We start from the raw sequence: 16,602 nt of genomic DNA on the forward strand, positions 1-16,602 counted from the left end.
TAGGGTTACCATTGGGAATGTGGTGGCTATTCATCTTCGGGCCTTTGTTGGAATACACAACCATTCCCAAAGCATTTTACTCCATCCCAAATGCCCAGATACATTTATGCTCAAACAAATTAGGAGCAGCCATGCAAATGGGTCTGTAAATATTTCCTTTCACCCACATATTTTATAGGAGTATATACAATGGGATTTCTCTACATCTAAAATGGTTTTCTTTATGGATAAAAAGGGAAAAGATTTTACCCTCACAAGTGCACATTTCTGTCCCATTTCATCCCATCCACCGGAAAGCAATATCTTTAATAACATAATTTACAATTTATACGGATTTCAGTGTGCAGTCCTAGAGATTTTTGCAACTTCCCTGTGAAGTTAGAAATTTACGCAAACTCTAGAAGGAAAGTTACAATCTATAGACTTCCTAATGCCTGGGGCCCAATTCACAAACTCCATTAGGGTCCTATCTTTAAAAAAAAGCGCTGGTAGGTTTAGCCCACATTTCGATGCAGGTTTATGATTTTCTAAAATTAACAAAGGTTTCCAAGAGTACTTCTAAAAATCTGTAACTGTTTTGCGAATTCACAAACATGTCTATTCAAAGGTAGTTCTGCATTCATAACTGTAAGCAGGTAAATGCCTTTGCATTTGTACAAATGCACGTTTTTTCTTCAACAGACTGGAGGTATCCCTTCCCATTTTCATTGTAGAAATGGATTTTCTCCTATCTCTGACTGCTTCTAGCATGGGAAAGGATTGTGGATAGGCTTGTAAAAACAAAAAAAATCATGACTTCATGGATATGCATACATATTCCAGGGTGTTGTCACCATGGAAAGCCTGCTCTCTACCGACTAGGAGTGGACTCTCATGCATAAATCATTAAAATCAATAGATTTGTAAAGTGCGTCTTGTCACCATTAAGAGTATCCAGGCGCTAGAAGGGTCCACTTGATTTACAGAATAGTCAGGTTTTAAGGGACTTTTGGAACTCTGAAAGAGATGGGAGGTCCGTAGATGAAAGGGTAGCTCATTCCATGTCTTTGCTGCTAGGTAGCACATGTACTACATCAGATGCGGGAGTGAGGGTTGGAGAAAGAGATGTGTAACAGAGAGGTGTCTGTTGGGCTGCTGGAAGTTCAAGCAGTGGTTTAAGTAGGCGAGACCGCAGTTGTGAAGGCCCTTGTATGCATGGGCCAGGAGCTTGAACTGACATCTTTTCTGCACAGGGAGCCAGTGGAGTTCTCGAAGATAAGGGGTGATGTGAGTATGTCTATGGAGATCCAGGACAAGTCTAGTTGCAGGATTCTGTAGGTGCTTTAGTCGTCGGAGGAGCTGAGCTGCAATCCCTGTGTAGAGAGATTTGCTGAATTCCAGTTGGCTGGAGATATGGCCTTGGGTGATGGTGTGTCTTGAGCAGAGGAGGTGAGCTGGGTAGAAAGCGTTGCCGTAGTCCAGTCTGCTCCAGTTGAGGGCCTGGGTTATGGTGCGTCATAAGCTTTGGGGTAGCCATTTAAATGTCTACGAAGCATGCAAAGGTTGAAGAAGCAGGAGACAGGGTTGACCTGAGTTGTCATGGTTAGAATGTTGTCCAGAATGATGCCTAGGCTCCTAGAGTGATCGGTAGGGGTGGGAGTAGGTCCGAGGTTGAGGGATGTGTCCCATGGGAAGCTTTTGTTTCTGAAAATCAGTATCTTAGTCTTGTTGGAGTTTAGCTTTCGGCAGCAATCCTTCATCCAGTTGGCTAAGTCTTTCATCCAGCTGTCGAGGTTGGTGTTGGTGGTGTCTTCAGAAAGTTAGATGATGAGTTATGTCTCATCGAACAGGATATGATGTTGAGTCCACAGGTTTTGGTGATGCTGGCCAGAGGTGTCATATAAGTGTTAAAGAGGGTGGGACTGAGCAAGGATCCTTGGGGTACTCCACATATGATTTCCTTGGGTTCTGAGGTGAAGGGAGAAGGCAGACTGTTTACGTTCTCCCGGTGAGGAAAGAGGAGATCCATCTGAGATTGGCTCCTTGATGCCTATGTTGTGCAGCCTTGTGATGACTATGTGGTAGGAGACTGTATAAAAGGCTGCCAAGGGGTCTAAGAGGATCACAGCTGAAGTCTCTCCTTGGTCGGATAGCGCTTGGATGTCAGTGGTATCCGCGATGAAGGATGTCTCTGTGCTGTGGTTGCTGCGGAATCTGGATTGGGAGGAGTTGAGAAGGAGGTTCCATTCCATATGTGAGGAGATGTGTGGATTGATGGCTTTTTCTAATACTTTGACTGGGAACAGGAGCAGGAAGACTGGTCTGTAGTTGTTGAGTTCGCTGGGGTCAGCCAATGGTTTCTTTAGTAGGCCATTGACTTCTGCATGTTTCCAGTCGTCGGAGAAGGGGGACATGGTAACTGAGGTGTTGAACAAGGTAGTGAGCATGTGGCTGATTCTGGCTTCGCCTATGTTGAAGATGTGTTGAGTGCATGAGTTGGGTGGGGTAAGTGAGTGGACCGAGTTCACGTTGGAGGCAGCATCCTGTGGGGTGAGCTGGGCCCATTTGGTTATTCGGATGTCTATGGTGGTAGTGGGTTCGTTTTGTTGCTTGAGGAAGTTGTTGGCCTTGGGTTGGTGTTTGAAGTTTCTGTAGATGTAGGCGATCTTGTCATGGAAGAAGTTTGCAAGCTTGTCACAGAGTTCCTGTGAGAGGATAATTTTGTTTGTTGCAGCTGAGGGGTTGGAGAATTCTTTGACTATGTTGAAGAGTTCTTTGTCGCTATTGGAGCCTGATTTGATGCGTGAGGCTAAGGCCTTTTTCTTTGATTCTCTCAACTGTGTGGTAGAGGTTGAGGGCTCTCTTGAAGGCATTCTTGTTGGTCATGTTCTTGCAGGTGTGCATCTCCTGTCCAGCTATTTACAGTGTCGTTTAGCAGTTTAGAGGTCTTCCGTGTACCAGCTAGACTGCTTGGTGGGCCTTTTGAAGGTGTTGTTGCTGATGGGAGCGACGCTGGTGGCGCAGTTGGTGATCCAATTATTGAAGTTTCTGATGTTCTGGTCTAGGTTGTTGGAGGGAGGAGATGGGGTGGGTGGCGTTGAGGGCACTGGTCAATGTGTCCTTTGAGACTTTTCTCTAGCTGCAGTGGGGCGGCATTGGGCTGGCTGGGGTGGAGGTCTGTGAGCTGATGTTGTTGAAGTGGACGATGGAGTGGCTGATCCAGTTGAATTCCATGGTGTGGCTGTACGTAATGTGGTCGATGGAGAAGAAGATGGGTTCTAGCGGGCAGCCTGTGGTGTGCTAGGGATCTTGGGTGAGATGGTTGAGTCAATGTTGTTCATGCTGTCGAGGAGGTTGGTAGTGTTGGGGCGTGGCCAAGGAGCTGATGGAGATGGTCGTGTGAGCTCGGAGCTCCGCGCCGACCCCGGTGTTTCTCCTGTAAAGAAAGCCATTGTGCTGCGGCTGGGGATCCGGATCTCAGCTTTATGAGATCTGGGACCCGCTAGCAGCGAAACTCAACCAAAGTGGATAGGCGCCGAGAAGCGGGGGCAGTGAGGAGCAGGGAGACCGGACTCGATCCCTTCCACATTATGGCCAGACGTGATGCTTGAGAGATTGCACTGGAGCGAGTAGCCCCGTGAACTGGCGACCTGGCTGCCGTCTGGACTACAGGAGAGGAGCAGTGACTTGACTGTGACCCTGGGGGAGCCATCGGTGCCCCGAGAGGAGCAGCAGCTGCTGTCTTGCCCTCATCGTGCAAGGAAAAGAAGCCGGGCTGTGACGCGGGGATATTGCCGCATGAAGCAGGGGACGATCCAGCTGCAGGAGCGTTCTGGGGATCCCTCCTATGCGGTCAGGCAGCGGGTGAGTGCTGGAGTGTTGCCCGCACCGGCCAGTTGGGTGTAGCCCCTGCCTTGGGCGACTCTGGCGGCCATTGCGGGGAACCATTGACAGAGCGCTGCGGGCCGGCCTTTGATGGGAGAACGCGGACCCAGCCGCACCTGCACCTGGGGCCCCCGGAGACACACAGGGTTAGGAAAGAGCGGCAGTGGTGACCTTTGAGTGGACCGGGATCTGGCGGCTGCGGAGGTCGTTGGAGGCAGCGGGATTGACCCGAGAACCAAGATGGCGCTGAGCGAAGTGCGCTGTTGGCAGAGGGGGATCTTCTGAAGTGGCTGCCCTGGGTGCTCCCACGATCTTATGACTGTCTCCATTGCGGAGGGAGCGCAGGTCCTGCCTGGATCTCCGGGTTTGCTGCCATAAGAGGAGAGTGCAGGACTGCTCCCTGTGGGTCAGTGGATGGCGAGACCTGAAGGACAGGTGAGGTACCCTGGCCCCGGTGGGATCTCCACCCAGCGTTGGCAGACGTGGGGTGCGCGACCAGTGCGGGGGACATTGAGAGCTCTGAGGCATGCTCGCAGGGCAATTCTGATTTAGTGGTGAGGTGACCTACTGAACTGAGGTCCCTGGCGGTGCCAGGAACAAGGACTGGGACGCAGGGAAGCGACGCTGGGAGGTGTGACCCAATGAGTGGCGGAATGTAGCGGTTGCATTAACGCCTCATCTACTGGCGCAACTTAAGGAGACGAAGAGGGGTGTCACAATCCCGCCTTCGCTGTTGTAGAGGTGTATAGTTTTGAATAAGGCGCTGCGAGAGGACGCCAGGTGGCGACATATACCTAGGGGGGGCCATTTGTTGCAGGAGGACGGGCTGTGCAGAGATTTGCGGGCCCCTCGGGGCATCAGCGAAACCTGGTCCGTTCCTGGGCGCCGGGGAGTGACGTTGCTCTGATAGGGGGCCCGGACTGGCTCAGAGGGTGTCTAACGTGGTAACATGGTGCCCGTCTCAGCAGCAAAGGACTGCGACCCAATAGAGTACAGAAGTGTGAGCATTTCAGGGACCTTGGGGAACGGGACTACCTACTGCCCTGAGGATCAAGGTGAGCCCTTAGCACTTTGAATAGTACCCCTTCGGCCTCTTCACCGAGGAGGTCAGGAGGTGCTTGCTTGGCTCAAGGGAGAGACCTGTTGTTAACGGCGGCCCCCAATGGCGGCTTTGACCTGAGAAGCGGGCAGCATTATGGGAAAGCCGTGAGGGAAACAGGGGGGCCCATCCCAGGAACCTGAGGAAACAGCAGCGGAACAGGAAAAGCATGTTGTAATGGAATCCCCATCTGAGCCCCTGATGCAGCAGCAAGTTGACCAACTTTTGGCAGCCATAGCAGAAACTCGAAAGGCACTACAGCAGGATATTGCGCAGGTGGCCACGGGGCTGGGCCTCCTCCGCGCGGATCATGCCATCGGACAGAGTAAAGCAAACGGAGGCGACTCTGGGGGTGGTGGAACCGGCACAGAAGATGCTGGAAGCCACAATGTGAGATGCGCTGAGCAGAGTGCGCAGCCTTGAGAAGCGAGCTGATGATGCGGAGGGCCGCAACCGCCGTAATAATATACGAGTGGTGGGGCTGCCGTAGGGGGAGGAGTTGGCCAGCACGGTGGAATACCTGGAGGAGTGGTTGAAAACAGTGGCGGCATTGGAGGGGCTGTCCCCATATTATAAGTTGGAAAGAGCTCATAGGGTCCCGGCGTGGCCTCCAGCACCAGGGCGTCCTCCTAGACCGGTGGTGGCGAGGCTCCTTCACTATAAGGACAGAGACTTACTCTTGCACAAAGCACACTTGGAGGGTCCATACCAGGTGGGCAATGGAAAGGTAACACTGCTCCCGGACTACACTTTTGAAGTGCATCGCCGTTGTGCATCCTACCTAGTCGTCAAAAATGAGTTACGGAAGGAGGGACTGCAGTACTCACTGATATTTCCTGCGTGCCTTAAGATTATGCTGGACGAGAATACACACTTTAGCAATAGCCCTGAGAAGACCTGGAGATGGTTGGAGGATTACCGAAAGGAAAGGGGGATGCAGGTCGTTCCGATCGGATGGCTTCTGGGGAACCTCTCCCCCGCAGGTCACAGCTTACTGGGAGACGCCGTCAGGCTGTGGGGAAACGCACTGTGACGCAGACAGAGACTGCAATCTCACATGAACCACACACGCAGTCAACTGTGGATACGGACTCTGACAAGGAGAAAGACCGGAGGCTTCTGAGACGGGAAGTGCTTCACTACCTCATGTCACACCTGGGACTGCCGACGAACTGGTTGATGCCTGAGGTTTGGGGGTAGTGACCGGGTGAGGTTGCAAGGGGAATTTGTAGCGGCTCTGCCGGGACTGGTACCAGGAGGTCACATATATGACAATGAGTGAGGAGGGTGAGGGGACGGTTGCGAAGCTTTGGGACATTTCTGCAATGGAGGCTCTCAGGAAAGGAAGGGTGCCCTGGGATTCCAGGGCCCCCAATATGTTTGGGGTAGGGCATTGGAGCAGGGTAATACATAGAGTCGAGTCCTATTGGCTCCTGGTCACCTCCATTGCCCTTAAGGTACGTCCTCAGTGGCTACTGGTGGACATAGTTGGGGAGGGTGGGAGTTTTCACTTAGTTTGGATGGGAGCTAAATTCTTAGAGCCTATTCTTGAGGGGGAGGGGCATGGGGAATATTGGGTTATTTGTTGGGGAAGTGGGGCCACCGGTGTGATTGACAGGAGGGAGCGCTTGATCGAAGGGACATTCCGACAATATGGGGACATTACCTGAACTAAAGTGTATTACATGGAATGTACAAGGCTGCATTCAATAGTGCGGCGTCATAGGGTGCACGCTTACCTGGTGCGTAGGGGGGACCATATTGCGTTCCTTCACAAAACGCACATAACGCGAGCGGAAGGTCAAGCATTACAGCGCAGATGGAGGGGGCAGATATTTTACACAACATATTTTGCCTTCGCTAGGGGGGTATTGATACGGATTAAGGCAGGGATCTCCTTCCAGCCCGTGCGTCAGTTGGTGGACTCTGAGGGGAAGTTTGTGGTGGTGGAATGGCGCCTCCATGGGAGAGATATTATACTAAGTAGTGTGTATGCCCCTAATGTAGATCAGGTGGAGTTTTTCACTCAGATATCTGGTAAATTGCTGCAGTTCCTGACTGGCCCGGTCCTTATGGGGGGGGGGGGATTTTAATACAGTAGTGGATGTAGCTGAAGATAGATCGCACCCTCCGCTGCCTGACTCTCCCACTCACAGACTTGCCAAGATTAGACGAGACTGGCAAGAAAGATGGGTCTGATAGACTTGTGGCGTGTGCAACACCCAGGGGAGCGAGACTACTCCTTTTTTTCTGCATTACACGAACTGCATGTACGACTGGATGTCATCTTGTGCTCCCCGGATGTATTTGCGGCAGTAGCCCATAGTGAATATCTGACCAGAACGCTGTCGGATCATAACCTGCTGTTAATTAAGTTCAAATGGACCCCTGAGCAATTCCGACCTGGAAATTGCGGCCGGACGCCTTGGAGGACTCTGTCTTCCAGGAAGTTATCAGAGAGGGCATTGCACAGTATTTCCATGAGAATGAGGGAACGTCGTCGACAAGGGCACTCGAATGGGAGGCTTTTAAGGTTGTGATGAGGGGGCTGTTTATTTCTAAAATGACGGGTGTGCAGAAGACACTGTTGAGAGAGGTTGAATTGGCTGAGCAGCGCTTGACATCAGCCGAACGGGCGCGTCCTGAGAATCGAGCAGGGCAAGGAAGCTATGGCGGTGCAATTAGAGAGGTTGCACTGTTTTGATCACAAGAAATAACTGGCAAAGGCACATGCAGAACGGGATAAAGCGGGCACTTTGCTGGCTTGGTTGGCTAATCCGGCCCCTCGGGTACCCCCATACTAACTTTGTCACCACACACGGGGATCCCGGTTTACACTCAGCGGGGGATTAATGAGCAGTTTCTGTCCTATTATGAGGAATTGTATAGGAGCACACTGGGAGTGGCTGAGGGGGATATAGACACCTTTCTGACAGATGTAATTCTGCCACGTATAGAGGATGCACAGGTAGAACAACTTGGACATGAGATTACGCTGGGTGAGATTAGAAGTATGATCAAACACATGGCGTGCAATAAGACCCAAGGCATAGACGGGCTGCCGATAGAATTCTACTCAACCTATATTGATCTTTGGCCCCTATACTTTTAACGGTGTGTAAGGAAGCAAGAGAAACCGGGCCGTTACCAGCAACTACAAGAGAGGCGATTATACTTCTGTTGAAGCCTGGGAAAGATGATTCTGATCCTACTGCTTATCGCCCGTTATCCATGTTAACATCTGACTATAAGATCTTGAGCCGGATACTTGCGGCTCGGCTCGTCCCATATATGGTCCAGCTGGTTCATCGTGACCAAGCGGGATTTGTACCATATCGGAACACGCCACTAATATGAGACGCTTACTTCGAATAATGGGGGAGGGACAGGGTGCGAACCCATCGGCAACTATCCTATCAGTAGATATAGAGAAGGCGTTTGATAGCTTAGAATGGCCCTACCTGTTCAGAGTGCTGCAACGGTTTGGCCTGGGGGACGCATTTGTGGGGTGGACTAGTGTCTTGTATAATTCGGCTTTGGTCCGGGTGAGGACTGGAACTGTAGTTTCTTCCTCCTGAATGGTAGGGCGAGGGACGCTGCAGGGTTGCCCACTCTCGCCATTATTGTTTGCACTGGCGATTGAACCGCTGGCGATACACGCCAGATTGGGGCAGAGGTACACAGGATTAGACTTCCGCTGTGATGAACAGCATATATCCCTATATGCTGACGACTTACTCATGTTTTTGGCTAATACAGGGGAAGCATTGGAGGGAGCGACGACATTGCTTCATGATTTTGGTAGAGTGTCCCGGCTTAAAGTGAATTGGTCAAAGACTTGTTTGTTTCAGGTGACGCCCACGACGGTCGATGCTCCCCGTGTGCAAGGTATCCGCTGGGAATCTAGTTGTCTACCATACCGACCGGGTAGGAGACGGGTAGCGCTGAAAACAATGATGCCTACGAAGGAAGAGGGAGGGCTGGCGGTACCGGACTTTGAGCTCTACTACTTCGCTGCGCAATTGCAATGGCTTACGCAGGCAGTTGCAGTAGAGTTTCGGGGTCCCGCAGGGTCTGGCGGACGTTGGATACCACGTCATGTTTTATCCTTTATAGTGCTTCAGCAGAGGTTGAGGTTGGCGAGCTTACTACCAAGGAAAAGACGCTGCGGCTATGTTGGAACAGGAGCCAACATAGAATGGGAGTGACTCAAACTTATGCGCCGGAGATACCTTTGGGAATATGCACCGCACTCCCCCATGGAGGGGATTGGACAGCGCTATCGGAATGGGAGGCATTGGGAGTACATGTGCTGGGGGATTTGTATGAAGATGGGGTTTTACTACCCTATCAGGCCTTACAAGACAGGTATGATCTCCCTCGTGGCGATTACCTGTTACATTCAGCCTTGCTAATGGCAGTGCAGAAGCAGGAGGGAGGGACTTACAGAACCACATACAACTTTGGTGTGTCAATATGTGGCGATGGCAACGGGGACCTTGAGGCGGGAACGTGTTTATATCGGCGTATGATGGGGAGGCAACTGAACGGCTCGAGGAATTGCAAAGGAAATGGGAAGCAGACCTGGGGAAAGAGATCCCGGAGGCGGCCTGAGCACAGATCGTTAAGGGAGCATGGAAGAGCACTAGAAACGCTAGATTTCAGTTGGTACATTTTTTCCTGCTGCAAAGGGCATATCTTACCCCTGCTAAGATTAAGAAATATTTCAACGTTCATACTGCCCAATGTCCCAGATGTACATTAGAAGGAGCAGAGTTTGTGCACATGATGTGGAGTTGTCCGCAGCTGGGAACCTACTGGGAGGAGGTGGTTGTAATACATGAGCCACTCTTGTGATTTTGGCACCCTATGATGACCCTCACCACCACCATTTTAATTGATTTTAGTGTGTTCCTTAATGTAGGATGATCCTGCATTTTCCTGCTTCTCTTCTGTTCTGTAATCTTGCTGTCTTTCAGTGGGAGCTGTTACTGAGTGGAACAGTCTTGCCAAAGAGCAGAGCGTGTGGGATGTGCATTTGAAGGCGTGCAGTTGTGTAGGGATGTGTCTTCGGTGAGAATTATGAGTTCTTACTATTGGCTTTGACCATTCTGTTTTCTGACTTTATCTTGCTTAATGGCAGGGCTTGCCTATTGGCTTTGGCATAATCTTATGCCATCTTGCATTAGTGGCCTATGCTTAAGCAACTCCATTTTCTGAGCTGTCTCCATCTTCTGAGACTTTCGAGGTAAGAAGTTATGTTTTGCTTTCACTTATTTTCTGCACTCTGCATGCTAGTAGAAACAGGTTCTTATCAGAGGAATATACAGGCTCATTCTTGAAGTCATAGCAAAGGTCTGATCAACCGATGCTGTGTCCTTGTCATGGAGTGGTATGGAATCTGATGGGAAAAGGAGACGATGCTTGCTAGAAGCTTCGACCAACGTTTTCACTTGCATTAAAAGGGGGAGCCTCCACTGGTCTGGTGGAAGTGGAAGTTTGGGAGTTTGGATTCCGAGTGGGCAGACGTGTCTATCTCGGATTCAACCCTGATTGCTGAGCTCTTATCCCCGGCTGTGTGAAGACTTACCCCGGCCAGAAGTGGGCAGTGTATGCATCAGGTGATGTATTGAGTTTTGTGATTATTGCCATTGTGATGTGAGCCAGCGGCTGTGATCGTTTGAGGTGTTTTCTTTGTAGTGTGGGAGGTACACATCCAGAGTGATCCTCTACTCTGTATATATATCTTTCTGATCTCTTGCAAGACGTCCAGTGTATCTTACCTTATATCAGTTATTGCTTGTTTATTAAGCAGTATAGTTATTGATTCATGCCTTTAGATTATAAGTTTGCTACATATATTTGAATCTAATGCATTTGGCATCTGAGACAGCCTTTGTTTAGAGAGTGAATGAATGAATGAATGTTGGATTTATAGAGCGCGTGGTTACCCGGAAGCGTCCCAGCGCTGTACCACTGGGGAACCCGTCCTGGCTTTCCCTGTGAGATGGTCCCTTTACTGGGCATCCCCAAGGTGCAGCCAGGCATCCCAGGCGGTGATGGGACCGGACTGGAGATTAAGCAAGCTATTGCTCAGAGTTGCAGCGTGGGACCCAATGGTTAGAGTGGCACCGAGGCGAGAGTATTATGTAATAAGCCCCAAGCCTTATTCTAAAAGTGTTAGTCTTTGCATTGTTGTTAAATAAAACTCCTTTTCAAAAGCTGCTGTTTGTTTTGTGTTGCAGTCTTGCTGTGCCAGGGGTGGTAAGACATGCTTAAAAGTGTATATTATTCAAAGGTGTAATAATATATTTGCCTCTCAGGCGGGAGTGTAGTGATTGGGTGTGGCTTATTGGTGAGAAGCCACATTCAAAACAGTGGTGGATCTGCTCTGCGACATTACGGATTGCCAGATAAGAGGCCAATGCGGATGCATGGTTGCTACATTGGTTCCCTCACACTGCTAAAACGAAAGTAACAAGTAAATTCATCGATTTGGGGTTGCTATTGGCGAAGCAGGAAATAACGGCACACTGGAGATCACGGGAGGGACGCAGTTTTAGGAGATGGAAAGCAGACTTAGCTAAATGGGCAGAGAGTAAAGGTATAGTCCGACTTCAACGAACCCGACGACTTCATAAGGATAAAGCTTTGGAGACTGCACAGGCCTGGGAGGCATTGGTTCAGTCACTAAAAGAATCGGAAATTAATGTAGAGGCAACCCCACCATAGGACCGCGGTGACGGATACCAAGGGAGAAGTGGTCACTAGGAGGAAACCACTGCTTTAGCTGTCCTAGATAAATAAGATGATGCAGCACGTACACACTACAGGGATAATAATGTGAGTGTATATTTGATCAGGACCTCTGAGTTGGAGACACCTGATAGAGTGAATAGTTAGATGGAAGACAAACCGGTGGTGGGGGTGGGGGGTGGGAATGGAAGTGGGGTGGGTGCTACGAGTTTGGGATGTTTGGTGGCATTTAGGGGTTGGTTGCACCTGGCTGATTATAACATGCAGAAAATGGTTTGTAAGTTGTGAAATGCACAAGATTTGGAACCGACCAAGGTGTTGCATTGAAGAACTGTATAAGTTGCAGATTGATGGTGCTTGCATAGAACATTAGGCACCACTGTTGACTGTTATCATGGAAGTGTAGGTTTGGAAAATGCAATAAAAATACTTTTAAAAAAAGAAAGAGGAGGTTGGTAGTGTTGATGTCATTGTGGTCACCGAGATGGAAGTTGATGCAAAATGTTATATTATATTGGGCTTCTATTGTGCTTTAGCAAATCCCTTCAAAAGTGCACTTTCTAATTTTGTGAATTTAAAAAGTGCTATTGTAAGTTTCACATATGGGAGCACGTGACTTTGTGAATTACCCCTTTGTGTTTAATTCATGGCTGAGCCAATGGGTTTAAGATCAAATGGTTACATGTCTTCTACATGTGGTAAGGAAATTGTAAGAGTTGAACCTATTAGGTATGTTTACATATCTGTGAAAGAGTGCTTGCTCTGATCCCCTTCACTACCTCCACTACAGACACGAGTCACTGCAAAGTTTTAAGTGACGGTGTTAGAAGCATAGGTTATTGAGGTAAGGTAAGGTCATAAACTGGGGTACATACACTTTCCCTTAACATCCAGCACTGTAAGTAAATCTACATACTTACCACACTGTTTATCTTATCTTTCAGGTCGATATGCAACTGCCAAGTATAATGTGCAGTGTAGAAAAACGATGACATATAAAATATCTGAAACAATAAAGAAGGATTTATTATATTAACATTTTTAAAGTAAACAAACTAGGAATCTGCAATAGAGGCTTATGGTTCAGCACACTTATAGAGGAAAAGCAATTGTTATGTCTATTAACTTTAGCTCTGTTCCATAAATCTTCATGCGTTTTTTAGAGTTTGCCTAATATGGTGCATCTACTTTTGAGCAAATTGGTCAAGAGGGTGAAGGTTATACAAGGTGCCCCATCACACTGAACGCCCTATACAAATCACACAGCAAAACCAATTTTTGTGGTGTCAATCAATCAATCAATCAATCAAGGGTTTATATAGAGTGCGGCTACTCACCTGTGAGGGTCTCAAGGCACCGAGGGAGGGAAGGGGGGAAAAGGCGGGTGCTGATCCGTCGGGCGCTGGGGTTCAGTCAAAGTAAATCTGGAAACTAGTTTTTAAACAGGACAGTTTGGGTGTCGAATCCCTTTGAGAATCAAAAGTTGAATGAAAAAAATCTGAATGGCTACTGCAGGGGTTCAAGAAACACAAAAAAAGAGATTTTCGATCCTCTGTCATGTTAGTTGTCGAAAGAATGTGCTTGACTGAAGGGAGCTCTTTTGAATTAGCACAATGCCAGTTCACAATCCGCCCAAATCATAAGAAGGAGAGATGACCACGTAAACTATGTTGAAGGAAATTACAGAGGCTGGTGAGTCGCGAAACTGATTAGCAGATTAAAAATTAAATTAAAAATAGAGCAGTGGGGTTTTAAACTGTGGAAAGGGGGGTCCTACAAGTTCTTGTGTGGGCCAAGCTCTCCACCATCTGCACCATCTATGGGCATTACAAGTCAATCGCCCACTGACCTTGCTTAAAGTTCATGGGGTAAAAAATGTGCATTTGTCCCTCACCCTAGACCCTTTCAGTGACTGGGCAGCTGAAAGCTGCCACGACTGTTTTGTTTGCATCACTTATGTTAAGGTGGAGTAGACTATGCAGCTCCCAGTCAATACAGTGAAGCTGCTGAGCACCAGGAAAAATGGCAGCTGCCCTATCAGCTTCTCCTATTTGTAGGTGAAGCAAGTGAGGCAACTCCTAGATGCCCAGGCACTGCAGTGTCAGAGCAATGTATGTCAGGACAGTGAATAAATCTTGAGAAGATAGAGCCGTTCATCAAGCATTCGCTGTCCAAGAAGCATCACGCTTCTGCATGCCTCTTGGAGGATGGCTGTAACGGGCCTCTTGAGCTTCTCCAGTTCTCTGCTAGATTAGATGTAGCAGTTGCCAGTGCCTCACTATCCTTTTAACTATGACCCCCAGCTGGGATTGGGGTAGTCATACGTCTTTCTGGATACAGTTTTTGCAGGCACAGCTGGCACTGCCACGGCTTGAGTAAGCCCAAAAGGGGGAAACGAGTACATACGGCCACATGCATCAATGTTGCTGTTTGCGAATCCTTAATTGCGAAAATTAAGGAATCGCAATTAAGAATTCGCAAACGGCAATGCATCAAAATTTCGCAAATATTTTTGCGATTTCTTATTTTTCCTTAATTGCGATTCTCAATTTGCGAATCGCAATTAAGGAATCCCATTTCCATTGATTCCTATGGGCCAAGAGGCCCATAGGAATCAATGGGAAGGCATTCACAATTTGCGATTTTCCATTTGTGAATCGCAAATTGAAAATGCAATTTCAAGGGTGCAGGGGGGGTCCAAAGAACCCCTCCCTGCACCCCTGAAATTAAACATAAGTGCAATTTACACACACACATGTCCCAAGGACATGTGTGTGTGTAAAATGCAACTTTCAAAAATGCAATTTTGTGCACGTTTGTAAGTTTTCGGTAAATTAGCATGAAGTCCAACTTCATGCTAATTTACCTCTTCCAAATTGCGAATTCGCAATTCTGAAATGATCATGCATTGCAGTTAAGAAATCTCAAATTGCGATTTCTTAAATGCAATCGCAATTTTAGAAATTGCAACATAATTGCGATTTCTAAAATTGCGAAAATAGCAAAAAAGCTTAATGCATCCCAAATCAATGAATTGCATTCGCAAACGGCCGAATTTTGCGATTCGCACCGTTTGCGAATGCAATTCAGTTTGATGCATGTGGGCAATAGTTTTCTAGAAATAGCTGCTTGGCTTTCTGGCCAGAATCTAATGCAATATCTTATGTACAACCAGGACCAGACCAGCTATGGATTGTGCAGGGAAAATAGTACTATTTCAGTTTGTAGAACGCTGTCGCGTGACTTTAGAATAAGTATATATATAATAGGCGAAATACCTTCCCAAGCAATCTTAGACATGCCTGGCAGGGTTTAAATTAAAAATCTAGTGGACTAAAAACAAAGTGGGATAATAATGTCTACAATTTCAAACTTATTAAAAAAGTTGCCAACAATCTTATAAAATATGAAGTGCCACTTAATGAACTGGAATGGAGATTTTTTCTGCAATAGATATTAGAAAAAGTTCTAGTTAAATAGCATGACAATTAAACCAATATATCTAATGCTACCTATGTAGCATACTACCCTCCTCAACAAGGATATGCAGTAGGATTAATTATGCAACAGGATCTAACTGTCTATGTGCTGTGCTTGTGTTCCTGTCCAGGAGAATTAGTAAAGACACAACATTCAAATATCTTCCCGACAGATCTCAGGGGCTATTTTCGTGAGTCTTCAGCTGATATCTTCTTTCCTTATAGTTTTGTTATAATAATCTAAAAAAAAACTGAAGGCGCTGCATTCCTCACATCCTGTTAAGTAAGTACTCTATGTGGGATACTCCATCGGTGATGTAAAGGAAGTATCTTACATAACAAAAATTGGAAAAATGTCCACTAGCAAGACCTACAGAACAAAGGCTTAATTATATTGTTGTCTTATATGTGTACCAAAGAGAGAGATGCTACAGTGCTTCATCTAGTCCAGTTGCAATTGGAAGGTCTGTTTCTCTACTTTTCGAAATCTCTAGAGAAAGTAAGTAAAATAAGCACTATTTGGATAAGATGGTTGGGGTCTTGTGAATTCTTCCTTTACGATTGCAAAAGTGTCAGCTGCACGCTCTATCAGGCTTAGAGACACAAGCGTGCATGACTGGTGGGAAATGGAGGTGTGCAGTTTTTATTATGTGAGCATAATCTCTTTGACTTCTTAATTATTGGCTTATTTGTAGTTCATGAAGTGTCCTGCTTTTCCTCGGTCTACCCATTTGTGAGGGTTAGTTGGTGCCAGCAACGCTTCAGCATGTTGTATGCAAGTGCATAACTTACTTAGGTTTTCCTCAGGAGTACTGTGAAACTGTGTTGCACTGGTAGCTCATTAGTATTTTGTCTAACACCTCAGTTGGGCGTTAGAACTTTGCTTAAGTGGGTTACAACAAGTCTATTGCCCTCTTATTATTTTTTGTAGAGCGAAAGTGGAGATGTGTGGCTCAATGGTTAGAGCGGCAGACCCTGATGCAGAGGTCTAGCCCGGGACCAGGGTTCAATTCCCAGCCTCGGCGGGTCTTGGGCTCAACATTCCACGGACCTGATAATTCTCGACTCTGTGCCTATTCCAATCATGGAGTCCCACTCTGCAGCTCTGGGCAATAGCTTGCTTAATCCCCACAACGCTAAGGATGCCTGGCCTCCACCTTGGGGGTGCCCAGGAGTGGACGCCTCACAGGGAAAGCCAGGATGGGTTCCACAGTGGCATTCATACAAGCGCCTTGAGACCCATGCGGGTGAGTAGTGCGCTATACAAGTATCAATTTACATTTACATTTAAATCCAAGCCAATTTTTCCAGAACTAGAATGCATAGGTAGGCAAAAGGTCATAAGTGAGCGAGGCAGCAACAATCCACGTATAACATTCGTAACACGCAAAGACAGAATTTGGT

At 47.7% G+C, this 16,602-nt stretch overlaps 1 protein-coding gene across 1 annotated transcript in view; it reads right to left on the reverse strand.

The window, feature by feature from the left end:
* Positions 1-16,602, reverse strand: part of TMEM116 (transmembrane protein 116) — a 140,715-nt gene that overhangs the window by 25,151 nt on the left and 98,962 nt on the right. Inside the window, exon 6 of the mRNA XM_086943075.1 lies at positions 12,640-12,723. Coding sequence (XP_086799201.1) covers positions 12,640-12,723 — 84 coding nt within the window. The remainder of the gene's footprint in view (positions 1-12,639; positions 12,724-16,602) is intronic.

This window comes from Lissotriton vulgaris, chromosome 11 (assembly GCF_964263255.1).
Source record: "Lissotriton vulgaris chromosome 11, aLisVul1.2, whole genome shotgun sequence".
NCBI classification, from domain to species: Eukaryota; Metazoa; Chordata; class Amphibia; order Caudata; family Salamandridae; genus Lissotriton; species Lissotriton vulgaris.